Genomic DNA, 14,389 nt, shown 5'->3' on the forward strand with positions numbered 1-14,389 from the left:
CCTCAAACTCACAAAGATCCGCCTGCCTCTGCCTCCTAAGTGCTGGGATTAAAGGCGTGTGCTACCACGCCCTGCAAAAAATATTTTTAATTTAAATAATTTTATTAAAATTTTAAATATTTTAAAATCTGTGTGTATGTGACATGGTGTGCCCATGCCTCCATGTGTCTGTAGAGGTCAGAGGACAGTCTCTGGTGTCAATCTTTACCTTGTTTGACCTTGTACTTCTCCTTCTCTGCCCTCCATCTTGCCACTAGACCAGTGGAATTACAGCTACGCTACCATGCCCAGCTTTATGTGGGTTCTGGGGATTTGAACTCAGGGGCTCACTTGCATGTTAAGCACTTTATCCACTGAACCATCTTCCCAAAAACCCGGGTCTGGGATTGTCGGCAATCCTCCTGCCTCTGCCTCCCAAGAGCTGGGAATACAGACATGTACCACCATGCCCAATTAAGAATTTTGTTTGGCAGGGTGTGGTAGTGAGTGCCTTTAATTCCAGCACTCAGGAGCTATAGGCAGGCAGATCTCTGTGAGTTCTAGGCCAGCCTGGTCTACATAGTGAGTTGTGCCACCACACCCACCTTAAAAAGCTTTTTTTTAAAAAAAAAAGTTTTCAGCTGTTTGAAACAAGGCCTTGACACATACAGGCTTTTTAATTTGCAATCCTTGCCTCAGCCTCTGAGTGCTGAGGTTATAGGCATTAGCTACCATTACTCCCAGTTAAGAATTTAGTTCTCTTGGGCTGGAGAGATGGTTCAGCAGTTAAGAGCACTAACTGCTCTTACAGAGGAGCCAGTTCCAGGCGATCCAATGCCTTCTTCTGACCTCTGCAGGCACTGCACAACACTGGTGCACTTATACACATGCAGGCAATACACTCATATACATAAAATAAAATAAAAATTTTTTTTAAAGATTTTAGTTCTCAAAATTTTTTTCTGCGATTCTGATCGTAATAATCAAAATTCAAAAGTAGGAGAGCTAGATGTGATAGCCCACGCCCAGCATTTAGGAGGTGGAGGCAGGAAGATCGTTTGATGACAGCCAGCCTGGGCTACCTAAAATTCCATCTCAAAAAATAAAGTCAGTAGCGATTAAGCTGCAATTTGAATCAGCTTTGACAACCTAATTCCTTTCAATTGTAGTATGTATAAAAACTGACTAAGCAAGTCTTGAAAGTCTGGCAGAGCTATCTTTCAATTAAAGAGGCTAAAGAGTCAGGGGTGGTGGTGGTACACAACTGTAATCCCAGCAGTTCAGGAGGCTGAAGCAGGACTGTGAGTTCAAGGCCAGCTTGGGTTGCAGAGAGTGGCCAGGCCATTCTGGCCTATAGAGACCCTGTCTTAAAAACCAAAATAACAGCAACAAAAATACAAGAACAAAAGCCAAAACCAATGCAAAACAAAAATCTTTAAAGGAAATGTTGTGAAAGATTATCTTAAAAGGCTTAAAATCTCTAGTTTATGCCATTGACCCAGAGGCATTTACAGAGACACAAATTCATTCCAGAAAAGACACACATACTAGCATATGTGGCATTAAAATAAAAAAGCACAATACATAAAATCAAAGCAAAAATGCCAAAAGGTACTTACTAACATAAAAACATTAGTAGTGAAATTTTTATTTATATGTCTTGTTATTGTCATGTTTGGTTTTTTTTTTTTTGCTGCTGGGGAGCAAACCCATCTTTGTAATGCTAGGTAAGCACTCTGCCATTGAGTTGCATCCTCAGCCTATGCAATTTTTATTTAATATAATATAGGTTTAATTTCCAAGTCCTCCAAAATTGGTATAATGTCCCTTTTCAGCTGGTTTCCCCTTTCATTCCTAACTGCTCTTCACCCATCCATACTCTCATCTATTTTTGTATCTATCATTTGCTCGTCTTAAAGGACCCGGATGATGACTTATACCAGGCTATATGCTCAACAAATGCTTCCCACTGTCATCCATTTTAAGTTATCCATATTATTTTCGGCAAAAATAATTTCTAAATTCCATTGTCTCTTCTTAGATTAATAAATATACAAATTAAAAAGGTATACTTTCTCTAAACCACAGGGACACACCCAAGTACCCTTTGTCCAAACCCAGTATAGGCATCTAAGGCCTGCACCACAGGGCCTTGCTGTGTCATGCTGCCACCATGAACAGACATAGGAAGGAGGAATGGTAGTGGATGGAAATGAAAGCTTTTTGGAATCTCCTATGTACCTCACTCTTGGATTTTCCTATTATCCACAACCTTCCCCACTCACTACCCAGAGCAGCAAGTAAGAATTTGCCATCAATCAATAGCTCTTATGACCTACACTGATTACAGTATGTGACCAGGCAATTCCACACAGTGCCCCCCCGCACTGTCCTACATCAAATTTTTTTGGAGCAAATATTTGAGATAGGGAGGAGACTGTTAAAGGTTAGGCTTACTCTCAATAGTACTTCATATTAAAAAAAAAAAAATTACCCCATACCCTACTCCCTCAAAACTCCATCTGAGAAGGGGTGGGGTGGGGGAGTGGGAATGGAAATGCAGGGAAGTAGAGGCTAGACAGATTATAGGAGGAATAAAGATTGGCCAAATAACAGGTAGCAAAAATTATAACCTGAAAAGAGATAACTAGGCTGAAGCTATGAAATGCACTAGACAAAAAAATTACAGGAACATGGATACTTGAAATGCGGTAAGTGCTGAGAAATAATTACATGTAAACTGTTAGAAATTAATGCCTAGATACATGATAAGGCATAGACGGAGATCTTAATGGAGATAAGAATCTGGGAACAAATAACTACCTATTGTTCACAGCGCCCCCTCCTCTCCTTTTGAACTGACCCGCACCCCAGTCTCACCCGGTCTTTCAAGCTTTAGAAGCTGCCCCTGCATCACTGCAGCCCCTGCCCTTCATGCTAGTTACCTGTTATCAATTAATGACTAACGCGGAGGATGAAGAGGGGATTGAGGGGTCGGCTCCGGCCTGGAGAGAAAGGAAGCTGATGGGGATAGACGGCTTTGTCTCCTCACGCCTAGTCTTCTGTGACGGAGACGGTGAGCGTCTCCCCCTGCAATACAGCCCCTCCTAGCACGGGCGGAAGCACTCCCCGCCCCCTCTCTGCCTGACTCGGCTAATTCAAAGGATAGGTTCCGGAACGCGCCTGGAGAGCGGCCGAGCATCTCCATAGGCTAGCTGCACCGCGCCGGTACTCCCCATCCCTTCCAGCACCCCGGTGCTGAGTGGAGTGCAACGAGTGAGCAGCTGTCCTCTCACGTAGATGTATGGAGTCAAAACCCTTCACTCCAAACAGAGTGTAGTGCAAGAACTGAGGGTAGCCAGGGGTTTTGGAGACTCACGAAGGTCTCCGCTCCCCCAGCCCTCCTGGCCTCTGCCCCTCGCGGCACGAGGATCGGTACACTCGGAAGCCGGACGAGGTGTGCGGCGGGGCTCTGAGGCTGCGCCCGGGGCGGCCTGGCTTCGTCCTGCAGTGTCAGCTGGGGAGACCCGGGTCCCCACGGTCCCCACGGTGCAGTGCCGCAGCAGGCCTGGGGGGAGCAGCGCGCTCGGCTCGCAGCCCACAGGTTTCGTAATCGCGTCGCAGCCGTTTCCGCCCTCGGCCGGCCCCACCTCTGCCGGCCCGCCCTCGGCTTCCCCACTGCGCCGAGCAGCAGCCGGGCAACCCCGAGTGGCGGCGCCGGCCTAAGCCCCTGCCAGCCTCTGCCGCCGCCTGGATGCCGAAGAGCCGCAGGTGAGAGCGCCGATCCGGCCCGGCCGCCTCCCCTCCGGGCCGGGCGGGTGCTGCGACGGAGAGGGCGGCGGGATCCAGGCGGCCGGAAAGTCGAGCTGGGCGGCCGCGCAGGCCCAGGAAGCCGCGAGTGGGAGGGAAGCGGCCCCGGCCGTGTGGGGTGGAGTGGGCAACGAGGGGTTCCTCGCGGGCTCCAACCTCAGTGGCTGGCGGGTGCCCAGACACAGTGGGGCTGCAGCCCGGAAGATCCAAGCCAGCTCGAGGCCGCCGCGGAGAACAGTGACCGAGCCTGAAAGAGCCACCGAGGTCCCCAGCCTAGTTCAGGGCTGGGAGGAACAGAGTTCTTGGGTGGGTGGGAGGCAGGCATGGAGGCGGATGGAAAATATTGGGGGAGGGGAAGGTTAGGGCCTCCCTCTGCTTCCTCTTAAGCCCCCACAAGACCTTTCCTGGGGATGGGCAGGGCTGGCGCTGGGACAAATGTCCGTCACGGCTAAAAACGGGGTCCAAGGCTCTCTCCAGGGCCCTGAGCAGCCCTCTCTGTTTGGGGGGTCTTTGCCAGGCACCAGCTGCATCCCTGGGCTTACAGCCAGAATTTGCCCACTCCATTCTCGTCTCTTTTTTTTCCAGCTGCTTCTTGTGAAGGCTTGTCAGACAGCGGGTTGGAGGCCTTGGGGCCGGAGGCAAAGGGACCGGGAAAACCGGTTTGGGGCTACCACAGGACCGGGAACTATGGGGAACTATGTGCATCCGTCCTCCTAGGCTCCTTTCCTCCACCTCTCTCCGGCTTGCCCCTCTACAGCTCTGAAGTTCTTAAGGGCCTGCCGACCTTGGTAGTGGTGTAGGGGGAGGTGTCACTCCAAGTTCTGTATTTCATTTAGAACTGAGAGGGGCCCCATTGTTAGTGCTGCTTAGTGGTCAGGATGTGGTCTTATGCTGTCTAATCCTTGGTCCCTTCTGTTTTTCCCTTCTTTCTCACTGTCGGGTTGAAATAGTGGGCTGCCTCCTCAGCTTGCCAACTTCAAAGCTTCATTTTTCCTCTGCCCACTCGTTGGCTGTTTTAAAGCTCCGTGACAGCCAATGCCTCGTACTTCCTTTTTTGGCTTTGTTCCCCTTCCCCCCACCCTACACTACCACACATTGACCCTGTGCTGTCTCCTTCACACTCTGACCCCTCCCCCAAGTTTCAGAGACCCTAATGGCCTAGGGAATGGAATTTCCTGGTCACTTCTCTTCACCATTGGCCATTTCATGCCAAGTCCTACACACACTTTCCCTCCACCCAGCTTGGTCAGGTCCCTGGAAGAGAAACAGAAACGTCCTTGTTCCTTCTACTGACCCTTTTCCTCTCCCTCTTCCCTCCCCCCAGCACCATCCCCCTCAGTCCACTCAGCTTTAAGCAGGGTAGAGAATGCTGGGGAGAGTCCAGCCTCAGTATGGACTGTCTGGTAGTGTTGGGGGTTTCCTCCAATTCTTTATTGTTTCTCCATTCTCCCCCCAACCTTCACCACCTGCCACCAGCATGACAAACCTTGTGACTGACTTTCCCATTGACCACAGCTCTTCTCTCTGGACAGCTGCATTCTGACTTTCATCCTGATTACTCTTCCCTTCCAGGGGTGGGAAGGGAAGTGAGAGAAAGCTCAGATTCTTGGGTCCTTTCCTATTCTAGAGGCTATTTCACTGCGTGATCTCCTCTCAAGGCTGCTGGGGGAAAGGGGGAAAAACACCCACATACAACTCCATTTTTTTGGTCAGTCTAGGCTACTGGAGCATCAAGGTTCCAGTCTAGAGGGAAAGATCCATTCCTATTCATGCTAATGTTTGGTATTCATGAAGCCGCCCTGTTGGACTCTGAGCTTGTCTGGAGTAGCAGACAGGAAAATGCAATGAACATAGAGGAAACCCAGATGGGCCATACCCCTGCCTGGCAGTAGTGCAAAGGGGAGAAAGTTCTTCTTTGAACACTAGTACCACTGGAAAGTTCCTGTGTCTGGTTCACTGATGAAGCTTGGAAGTGGTGAGGAGGGAGGAGAGAACAGGTCACAGCATGAGGTGAGCAGGGAGGGAGGCCTGGGCCTTAGGGGGTGTGAGACACAGCACTGCACAGGACAAGACACAGGAGACAGGGTGGGGAGGCTGGAAAAATCATTCCTCATGGGACAAAAAAATATTCTACACATTTACCCATACAAGACATGGAGGTAGGGCTACAGATAAGTGCACACACAGAGTATGCAACTTACAGGAAAGACCTCAAGGTTAGGTATTAAAGGAACTCTAATGGTTCTGGGAGGGGTTGGATCTCAGTCAAGGGAAGTAAGAAAGAACAAAAGCATTGAACTGAGAAGGAAAAAATTCCTCACTTCAGAGGTACCTGTTAAGATCCAAACTCAGCCTCCTAATACCTGCATGGTCAAGGAAGGACTTTGTTTTTCTTAAAGAAAATTTAGGTGTTTGGGGCAAGGTAAGAAAAAAGGGAGGGACAGGGTGGAGGCCTTGTTTGTGAGAACAAAAAACCACTATTTCCTCTTTAGAGTCACTTAAATGCCCCTCCCCTTCTGCCCTAGCCCAGAGAGAAGGGAGCTGAAGTTTGCAGCACCCCAAACTTTGTTCATTTGTCACTATTCTTTGAGCCCTGTCTCTCCCTAAGCCCTTCTAGCCTCTCTTCTCCCTCGATGCCAGCAGTCACTGCTCCTTGATGTCCTTTTGGTACTGGTCTTCCTGTACTTGAAAAAGGTCTGTGTTGGGGTACAGCAACAGGGTCTCCAAAAGAGAACGAGGAAGCTGGGGGCTTATCAGAAGTCTTCTGGAGGATAGGGTGGGGTGTTTTTCATTAACTCTACTGTTTTGTTTTGTTTTTTTCTGCTAATTCAGGATTCCACATCTGAAGAAAACATAACCTTATGCCTGCCTGCGCCTCTTGTAGGTGCTGTTTGTGGCTCTTAGTCTGAGACGCTGACCTTCACTGCACAGCTAAGGTCTCGAGGACTTCCACCAACAGACACATCCAGTTGAAGGAATCCAGGGTGCTGTTACACTTGGGAGAGCGAGGACTGGGGGGTCAGCCACAGAGCAAGAGCCCTCTGGGGCCTCTGGCAGTGGAGTGAAGCTGGAACCATCAGGGAATATGAGTGAATTTTGGCACAAACTGGGCTGTTGCGTGGTAGAGAAGCCCCAGCCGGTAAGTCTCCCAACCCCCACCCTACACACAAATTAGTTACCACGTGCTGTGAAGTGGATATGCCATCCCTGACCTGCCTTCTGAAATACACTTTTTTCACCTCCCTCTTGGTTGGGAAAGTGTCTGTGGCCAGGCAGGTGTTCACGTGCAGTAAAGGAGACTGACAAAAGAAGTGAATGGTTCTAGGTGTCACCTGGGTCTGTTTTGAGGTGGAACTTAAGATCTGTCAGTCTTCCCCTCATCAGCCAGTAGCAGTCACTTCAGTCTTCAGGCCCCACTGCTCTGGTGATGTTGTCTTCTTTGTGTTTGTTATTCTAGCATTCTTTCCTACCCTAGTGATTTCCCAATTGTACCGTCAAATCTCACTGCCCCCCCAACTCTTTTTTTTTTTTTGTCTTTTTGAGACAGGGTCTCCCTGAATCCCTAGCTAGCTTGGGACTCACCATGTAGACCTCAAACTCAGAGAGATCCTCCTGCCTCTGTCTCCCAGGTGCTGGGATTAAACACATGTGCCACCACGCCCTGCTCCCCCCTTAACTTTTAGTAGTTTTCAAGACTCTCCCCATTCTTCCATTATGACTGCAAATATGACTCTGTCTTCTCCAAACAGAAGAAGAAAAGAAGACGGATTGACCGGACCATGATTGGAGAACCAATGAATTTTGTCCACCTGACTCATATCGGCTCTGGGGAGATGGGGGCTGGAGATGGACTTGCTATGGTAACAAGGGGAAAAGGAGAGGTTTATATGGGGTGTAGTCAAGCAAGAACTTAATAGAATACTCAGTGAGGAAGTAAAAAATCTGAGATTGTAGTCCTGGTCACCAGTTGTGAACATTTCCTAGCTCTGGGCCTAGGTTCCCTCATCTTCATAATTAATAGTGCTTTTCATTAGAGTGAGGGATACATATGTCTTAGTAGTTGAAGAGCTGCCAGGTGTGGTGGCACATGCCTTTAATCCCAGCACTTGGGAGGCAGAGGCAGGCCAATCTCTAAGGTTCCAGGCCAGTTAGGGCTACAGGGAGATCCTGTCTCAAAAAGACCAAAAAAAAAAAAAAAAAAAAAAAAGTTGAGCCTTTTCTGAAACCATGACTCTTCCTTCTCCTGATTAAGAATTGTCAAATCAGGGCTGGAGAGATGGCTCAGCGGTTAAGAACACTGGTTGTTCTTGCAGAAGAACTGGGTTTGAATCCCAGCACTCACTTGGCAGCTAACAACTGTCTATAACTCCAGTTCCAGGGGATCCAATGGCCTCTTCTGTCCTCTGAGGGCATTGCGTGACATGGGTGTACTTAACCTACATGCAGGCAATACACACATACACATAAAAATAATAAATATTTAATCCCAGCACTCGGGAGGCAGAGGCAGGCAGATCTCTGTGAGTTCAAGGCCAGCCTGGTCTATATAATGAATTCCAGCCTCCCTCCCCCAAAATAAAACACCAAAACCACCCAGATTTCACTAGGTGTGGTAGCACATGTCTTTAATCCTAGCATTCAGGAGGTAAAGCCAAGTGTAGTAGTTTTAACACACCTATAATACCAGCACTGGGGAGACATCAAGTTTGAGGCCAACCTGGGATTCATAGTGAAAATCTTTTTTTTTTTTTTTTAATTTTTATTCTATGTGTAAAAAAAAATAGTAACTGATTCATTTTACCTGGGCTTCATGAAGGGTGTCATTGAGACTTCCCTAAGAGGAATTGGTAGTCAAGTTTAACCTTTTCAGATGGATGTCATTGCCTAAAAAGAGAGAGTCAATCCCCTCCTGGAGGAGGTGGGAGGGGCACAGGGTAGATTGTTTCTGTAGGATGTGAAGAATTGGGTTGTTAGTCTGATGGGTGTTTTCAACAGACAGGTGCAGTCTTCATGAAGGGTGTCATTGAGACTTCCCTAAGAGGAATTGGTAGTCAAGTTTAACCTTTTCAGATGGATGTCATTGCCTAAAAAGAGAGAGTCAATCCCCTCCTGGAGGAGGTGGGAGGGGCACAGGGTAGATTGTTTCTGTAGGATGTGAAGAATTGGGTTGTTAGTCTGATGGGTGTTTTCAACAGACAGGTGCAGTTCAAGAGCAGATGAGATCCAAGGGAAACCGAGACAGACCATGGAGCAATTCTAGGGCCTTGTAGCTCCTGTGGGAACGGTGAGTAACTAGAGAAACCCTCTTCATACTGTGTGTTGATGCCAACATGTCCTGATGCCTTAGAACCTTAATTCTCTGATGCAAAAATGAGAAGAGGGTTGGAGGAAAGGGTTAGACTGGATAATTCAAGAACATAGGGTCAAAGAATGTAGGCTCCTCTCTTTGAGTTCGAGGCCAGCCTGGTCTACATAGTGAGTTCCAGAGCATCTAGAGCTACACAGTGAGACCCTCTTTCTCAAAAAAAAAAAAACCAAAAACAAAGAAAAACATGGGATCTAGGCTAGAAATTTTGGCATCTGCCTTTAACCCCAGCACTTGGGAAGCAGAGGCAGGTGACTTAGCTCATGCCAGTCTGGTCTACCTAGTATGTTTAAGGTCAGCTGGGACTACATAGTGAGGTCTGTGGCACAAGCCTTTAATCCCAGCACTTGGGAGGCAGAGGCCAGCCTGGTCTACATAGTGAGTTCCAGGACAGCTGGGGCTACAGGGAGACCCTGTCTCAAAAAGACCAAAAAAAAAATTATTTGGTCAGGTACAGTGGTCCATGCCTCTAATCCTAGCACTTTCATAGGAGGATTGCTGGGCATTTGAGACCAGCCCAGGTTATACTGTAAGATCTAGACTAAAAACAATTTTTTTCTTTGCAATTCAGGGTCAGCAGTCTTGGAGTCCCCACTCTGTCCAGCCCAGGAGAAATGCTGCTCCCACCAGATCCCTTCTACAGCCAGTGACCCATGGGCCCCTCTCTTCCCTGTCTTCCTAACAAGTGCCTCAAAAGGCATGGGGGCTGGACTCCCTCTTCTCCCTCTGGCCTTGGCCCCTCCTGGAGATGGGGTTAAGGCAGCAGGACTGACCAAGTGACTACTGGTGGGCCAGAGGACCTCAGCTGAAACCCTGGGTACCCTATATCTGAGCTGGGAGGTCTGTGGGAACCTGCAATGAGTTCCCTGCTCCTCAATGAAGGTTGGGGTACTACCTGTTTTTAATCTTTTTACCTTTACTCCTTAAATTGGGCAGGTAAGTGAGAGCACCAAAGCTGAACTCAGCTTTGATGAGATGCTCTCTACTTTTCTACCTTCTCTTTGCTTCTGGAATGAGTTAGTGCAGATGTTACAGGGCTGGTAGGGTGACCACTGCCTAGTCCACTCTAGATTTCAGACATTAAGCTCACAGCCCCTCTATGTCTGTCTGCCAGCACCAGGGTGTTAGTCCAGTTGGGCCTCTAATCCTGTGTTTGTAGCATTACTAGCTTCCCAGCAACTTTTTTTTTTTTTTATTAAAATTTTAATTTAAGATGAGTTCTTTTAATTACCCCCATCCTTCTACCTTTGTCCTTATACCATCCCTGTTAGGAACCATATTATTCTCCGTTGAAGAGTTAAGAAGTGGATCTTACTTTGACCACATTCCATTTAAGACTTGGGAGTCCTAGCCTACCCCTCTGTCAACCTCCCTGCTGGTCCAGGTAAAAGGAAGAAGAGGATCTATATATAGGAAGCCAGGATGTAGCCAAATTAGCTATATCTCGATGTGGCCCTTCCTAATCATTTGAATGGGGCAGTGGTAAGAGAAATCCCACAGTCCTCCACAGGCATAGGGAGAGGCTATAAACAAGCCTTTTCAACTTTGGACAATTTGGTCTGGTTAATTCTTTGTATTGGAGGACTGTTCTTTGTATTATAAGATACAACATCTCTGGCCCACCCTAGTTGACAACCAAAAATGTCTCCAGAAATTGCCAAATGTCTCCTAGGGACAGAATTGCCCACCGTTGAGAACCACAGCTCTAGAGTCAAGATAGGCTTTTCCTAAGTGTTTTCTGCACTGCCCCCACCCCCACCCCCCAATCTGATGTATTCATTTTAAGCTTGAGCAACTAGCACCCTCATAGAGGCAGGCTCAGAGTGGCATGTAATCTATTCAGATGTGTTGCCTAGGCTTACATGGGTTCGAGTCTGACAGATATGTATGATGTTTCTTCATTGTTGGCTCTGTGTAAGAGGGTTCTTGGCAGTGTGGAGAAATGAACAGGGTATGCTGGGATTGGAGAAGTGGGAATCAAAAGCAGCAGAGACACCCTAACTTGCTGTCCATGTTATAAGCTCTTCTTCTCTGTGTCCTAGTCCTTGAACCAGACACAAATAAGACTCAGGGAGTTTTGTTGGAAAATCAGGTCCCACTCCCCACCTGGCTAAAGAGTCTGTTTTTAGAGGGGAAAGAATTGTAGGAGCAGAGTCTTTAGTCCCTTTGTTTTCTCAGGTGTTTTTTGTTCTGGCCCTTTCCTTGTAGGGTAAATAGAAAGGCAGAACAAGATAGATGGGCTCCTGCCTGTTCCTAAAAAATAAGGCCGGGGTCTCTTTAGCTTTGTTAAAAGAAGTCTTTATGGTAATGGATCAGGACTGTGGGAACTGATCCACTCTTGCTGATTCCACCATCCATCTGGTTACCCCTACCTAGTGATTGAGGTTTTGATTTTTTTTCAAAGCTTAGTGTACTTCCTATAGTTTTTCAGGGTCTAAGATTGGTTACAGGGGTACATTTCCTATTTACTTTGAGTTCTAGTCAATCTGGTTTCTCTGAAAGTAGCCTATCCTGTTACCCTGAAGGAGCTCAGTGGTTTGATGTTATGCTGAAATGCTTGCAGATGCCTTGTGGGCAACAGGTGTCTGAGGATGGCTACGAATGCAGTCCAATACATTTGTAGATGACAATATCATGTCACAGTGGTAAAAGGTTGGACACCCCTGCTGGGTTAACAGGCTAGGGTAGAAAGAACTCCAGCCTCATCATCCTGGAAACTATTCTTTGGACCCAGTCATCCCGTTGGTGCTCCCCTGCCTTGAGCTACCTTCTCTAATGCATATACTACCATCACTTAACAAGGTGATTGGAATGGGTTTGAGAGTCATAATTTATATTAAAAATTCTTGGACTTTAAAATGCATTTTTCAAATAAAAAAAATTAAGCAAAATAGTTGTAATCACTATGTAGAAGAAGTGTGTGTGGGGGTCAAAGGATAGAAATGGCTGATGAACATAGCTTTGAAAGTGACTAAGATGGGTGAAATTTTATACTGACGTTGCTTTTTTCTGAAAAGAGGGTGAAGTACTGGAAAGGCAGGGAGAATCCACTGCTGTCTACCAGGCCTTAGCTCCCTGCTCTTCCTGTTGAGAATGAGGAAAATCAGCAGCATGAACATTTTATCCTGGGGACAGGGGAACAAGCTAAAGGCTGCTGGCTATAAAGTCCCTGGAGTAAAAGGCACAAGACCAGTGCTGCAGATGTAGCTCAGTGGAAAAGTAAGCGCTTTTCCTGGCATGTGCAAAGCCCCAGATTTGATCCCATCACCAGCCTAGAAAAAGAGACCAAAGTATATTTTTTTGTTGTTTTATTTTTTCTGTATTAAAAATATATAATGGATGCTGGGGTTGAAAAGGGAGGTTAAGATGCAGATAACGCCTCTTGAGGGTGACATGGCCGTTACCTCTGGGATTTTTCTATCTGGGTAAGGCAAAGAAGAGAGGAAATTACAATCACATCTACATTTTTTTTGACCAATTCTTTTTTTTTTTAATGTATTTTTATTTTATGTGTATGAGTATTTTGCCTGCATGTGTGCACATGTATCATGTGCATGTAGTACTCCTGTAGGCCAAAAAAGGGGGATCGGATTTTCTGGAACTAGAGTTACAGGTGGTTGAGTTGCCATGTGGGTGCTGGGACCTGAACCTGGGTCCCCTGCAAGAGCAGCAAATGTTCTTAGCTGCCAAGCCATCTCTGTAGCCCCTATGTCTATACATTCTTTGCCTTGCTTTATCAACTCCCCTTCAAACCCTCGTTTCCTCAGCCCTACTGCTGTGTGTATGGGTGTATATGTGTATGTTTCATGCCTGCGTGTGCACACTCGAATGCCTGTTCACATGTATGCCAGAGGTTGATGTCTGGTGTCTTTCTTAGTCCACTCTACTTACTAAAGCAAGGTCTGTCACTGAACTAGGACCCGTGTATGCGTGGCTTTTATGTGGGTGCCTAGGAATCCAAGGATCTAAACTCCAGCCTTCATGCTTGCATGGTAAACACTTTACCCACTGAACCATCTCCCCTAGCACTGCTTTGAGACAGGTTTTCCCTATGTAGCCCTGGCTGGCTTGGAATTTGCTGTATAGACTAGGCTGGTCTCCAACTCCCAGAGATCCATCTGCCTCTGCTGGGATTAAAGGCATGCACCACCATGCCCAGGTCCCTCTTTCTTTTTGAGTCTTGCTATATAGTTCTGGCTGATGTCAAACTGACAACAATCTTCCCTTCTCAATCACTGTACCTGGCTGTAAAGACTTAATGCATAGATAATGGATATGGAACATACTGACTGAGTAGTATTTTGGGGTTTTGTTGTTTTTGTGAGTTGGTCTCACTATCTAGACCAGGCTAGTCCCAGACTCTCAGACATCTGCCTGCCTCTAACTTCCAAGTGCTGGGATTAAAGGCATGCACCACTATACCCAGCCTGATTCATATAGTTTTGACTCATTCATTTTAACTGTAGCAGCCAATACTAAATATGCTTTACTTGGATCAGTCCTCACCTTATAAGGTGTCCTCATGCTACAGATGAAGAAACAGGTTTACCAAGCTAGTAAGGGCTGGGGGTGTAGCACAATGGTCTTCTTGCCTAGTATGCACGAAACTGTGGCAGTTACTAAGATTGAAACCACTTTTGACACCAGTGCCCATGTTTAGGGATTCTACTCAGCAACTTAATTCTCAAAGTTACACCAGCCCATCTTGCCTTACCAAGAGTCACCAAAGGTTCAGATTGACTTGATGACAGTCTCTGTTGCTAAGGATGACAGGGAGTGGGAAAAGACAAATAGACAAAGGGCATACTCGGTCATTTCACTAGTTTGTTTTTCTCCTTGTACGTCCAATTCTATTTTGAATATAAAGACAAGGAACTCGGGGCCTGGAAGATGTAGCTCAGTTGTTGAGTGCTTACCTAGCATGCTCAAGGCCCTGTGTTTGATCCCCAATGCCTCATCAACTGGGCATGAAGGAGGCAGAGGCAAGCAGATCCCTGTGAGTTCAAGGCCATCCTGGTCTACATAGCAAGTTCAGGCCAGCTAGGGCTACAGGGAGACCCTATTTCAAAAAGATAAACCAGAGAGAGATAGAACCCAGCGTTTGGTTCCCAGCACCCACGTGGCAGCTAACAACTGTCCATAACTCCAGTTCCAGGGGATCTGAAGCCCTCTTCTGCCCTCTGGGCATTGCACAACATGGTGCACTTGGATGCAGGCAAAACACTTGTATATATA

At 47.0% G+C, this 14,389-nt stretch overlaps 3 protein-coding genes across 4 annotated transcripts in view; 1 reads left to right on the forward strand and 2 right to left on the reverse strand.

Annotated features, from left to right (window-relative positions):
* Mllt11 (MLLT11 transcription factor 7 cofactor) overlaps positions 1-3,078 on the reverse strand; it is an 11,036-nt gene extending 7,958 nt beyond the window's left edge. The window contains exon 1 of one of the 2 annotated variants that reach the window (XM_029561184.1): positions 2,925-3,078. The gene's annotated coding sequence lies outside the window, so the exon portion shown is untranslated. The remainder of the gene's footprint in view (positions 1-2,924) is intronic. The other variant, XM_008828256.3, reaches the window with a different exon arrangement.
* A 547-nt stretch (positions 3,079-3,625) lies between these two features.
* On the forward strand, positions 3,626-12,039 carry Cdc42se1 (CDC42 small effector 1). Its single transcript, XM_008828255.3, has 5 exons — positions 3,626-3,750; positions 6,622-6,928; positions 7,539-7,649; positions 8,985-9,073; positions 9,726-12,039. Exons 2-4 carry the CDS (start codon positions 6,875-6,877, stop codon positions 9,057-9,059), a joined length of 240 nt encoding a protein of 79 aa, XP_008826477.1. The 5' UTR covers positions 3,626-3,750; positions 6,622-6,874; the 3' UTR covers positions 9,060-9,073; positions 9,726-12,039.
* CUNH1orf56 (chromosome unknown C1orf56 homolog) overlaps positions 10,335-14,389 on the reverse strand; it is a 7,432-nt gene continuing 3,377 nt past the window's right edge. Inside the window, exon 2 of the mRNA XM_008828257.2 lies at positions 10,335-12,575. Within this exon, the coding sequence (XP_008826479.1) occupies positions 12,555-12,575 (21 nt within the window). The 3' untranslated portion in view covers positions 10,335-12,554. The remainder of the gene's footprint in view (positions 12,576-14,389) is intronic.

Source organism: Nannospalax galili, unplaced genomic scaffold (assembly GCF_000622305.1).
Source record: "Nannospalax galili isolate Female #2095 unplaced genomic scaffold, S.galili_v1.0 scaffold752, whole genome shotgun sequence".
Classification (NCBI taxonomy): Eukaryota; Metazoa; Chordata; class Mammalia; order Rodentia; family Spalacidae; genus Nannospalax; species Nannospalax galili.

Excerpts from the sequence above, each read along its gene's own strand:
- Cdc42se1 (XM_008828255.3), top strand. The coding sequence starts at position 6,875 with ATGAGTGAATTTTGGCACAAACTGGGCTGTTGCGTGGTAGAGAAGCCC. Across the intron at positions 6,929-7,538 it reads TGGTAGAGAAGCCCCAGCCG|AAGAAGAAAAGAAGACGGAT; the intron begins GTAAGTCTCCCA and ends TTCTCCAAACAG. Across the intron at positions 7,650-8,984 it reads CTGGAGATGGACTTGCTATG|ACAGGTGCAGTTCAAGAGCA; the intron begins GTAACAAGGGGA and ends TGTTTTCAACAG.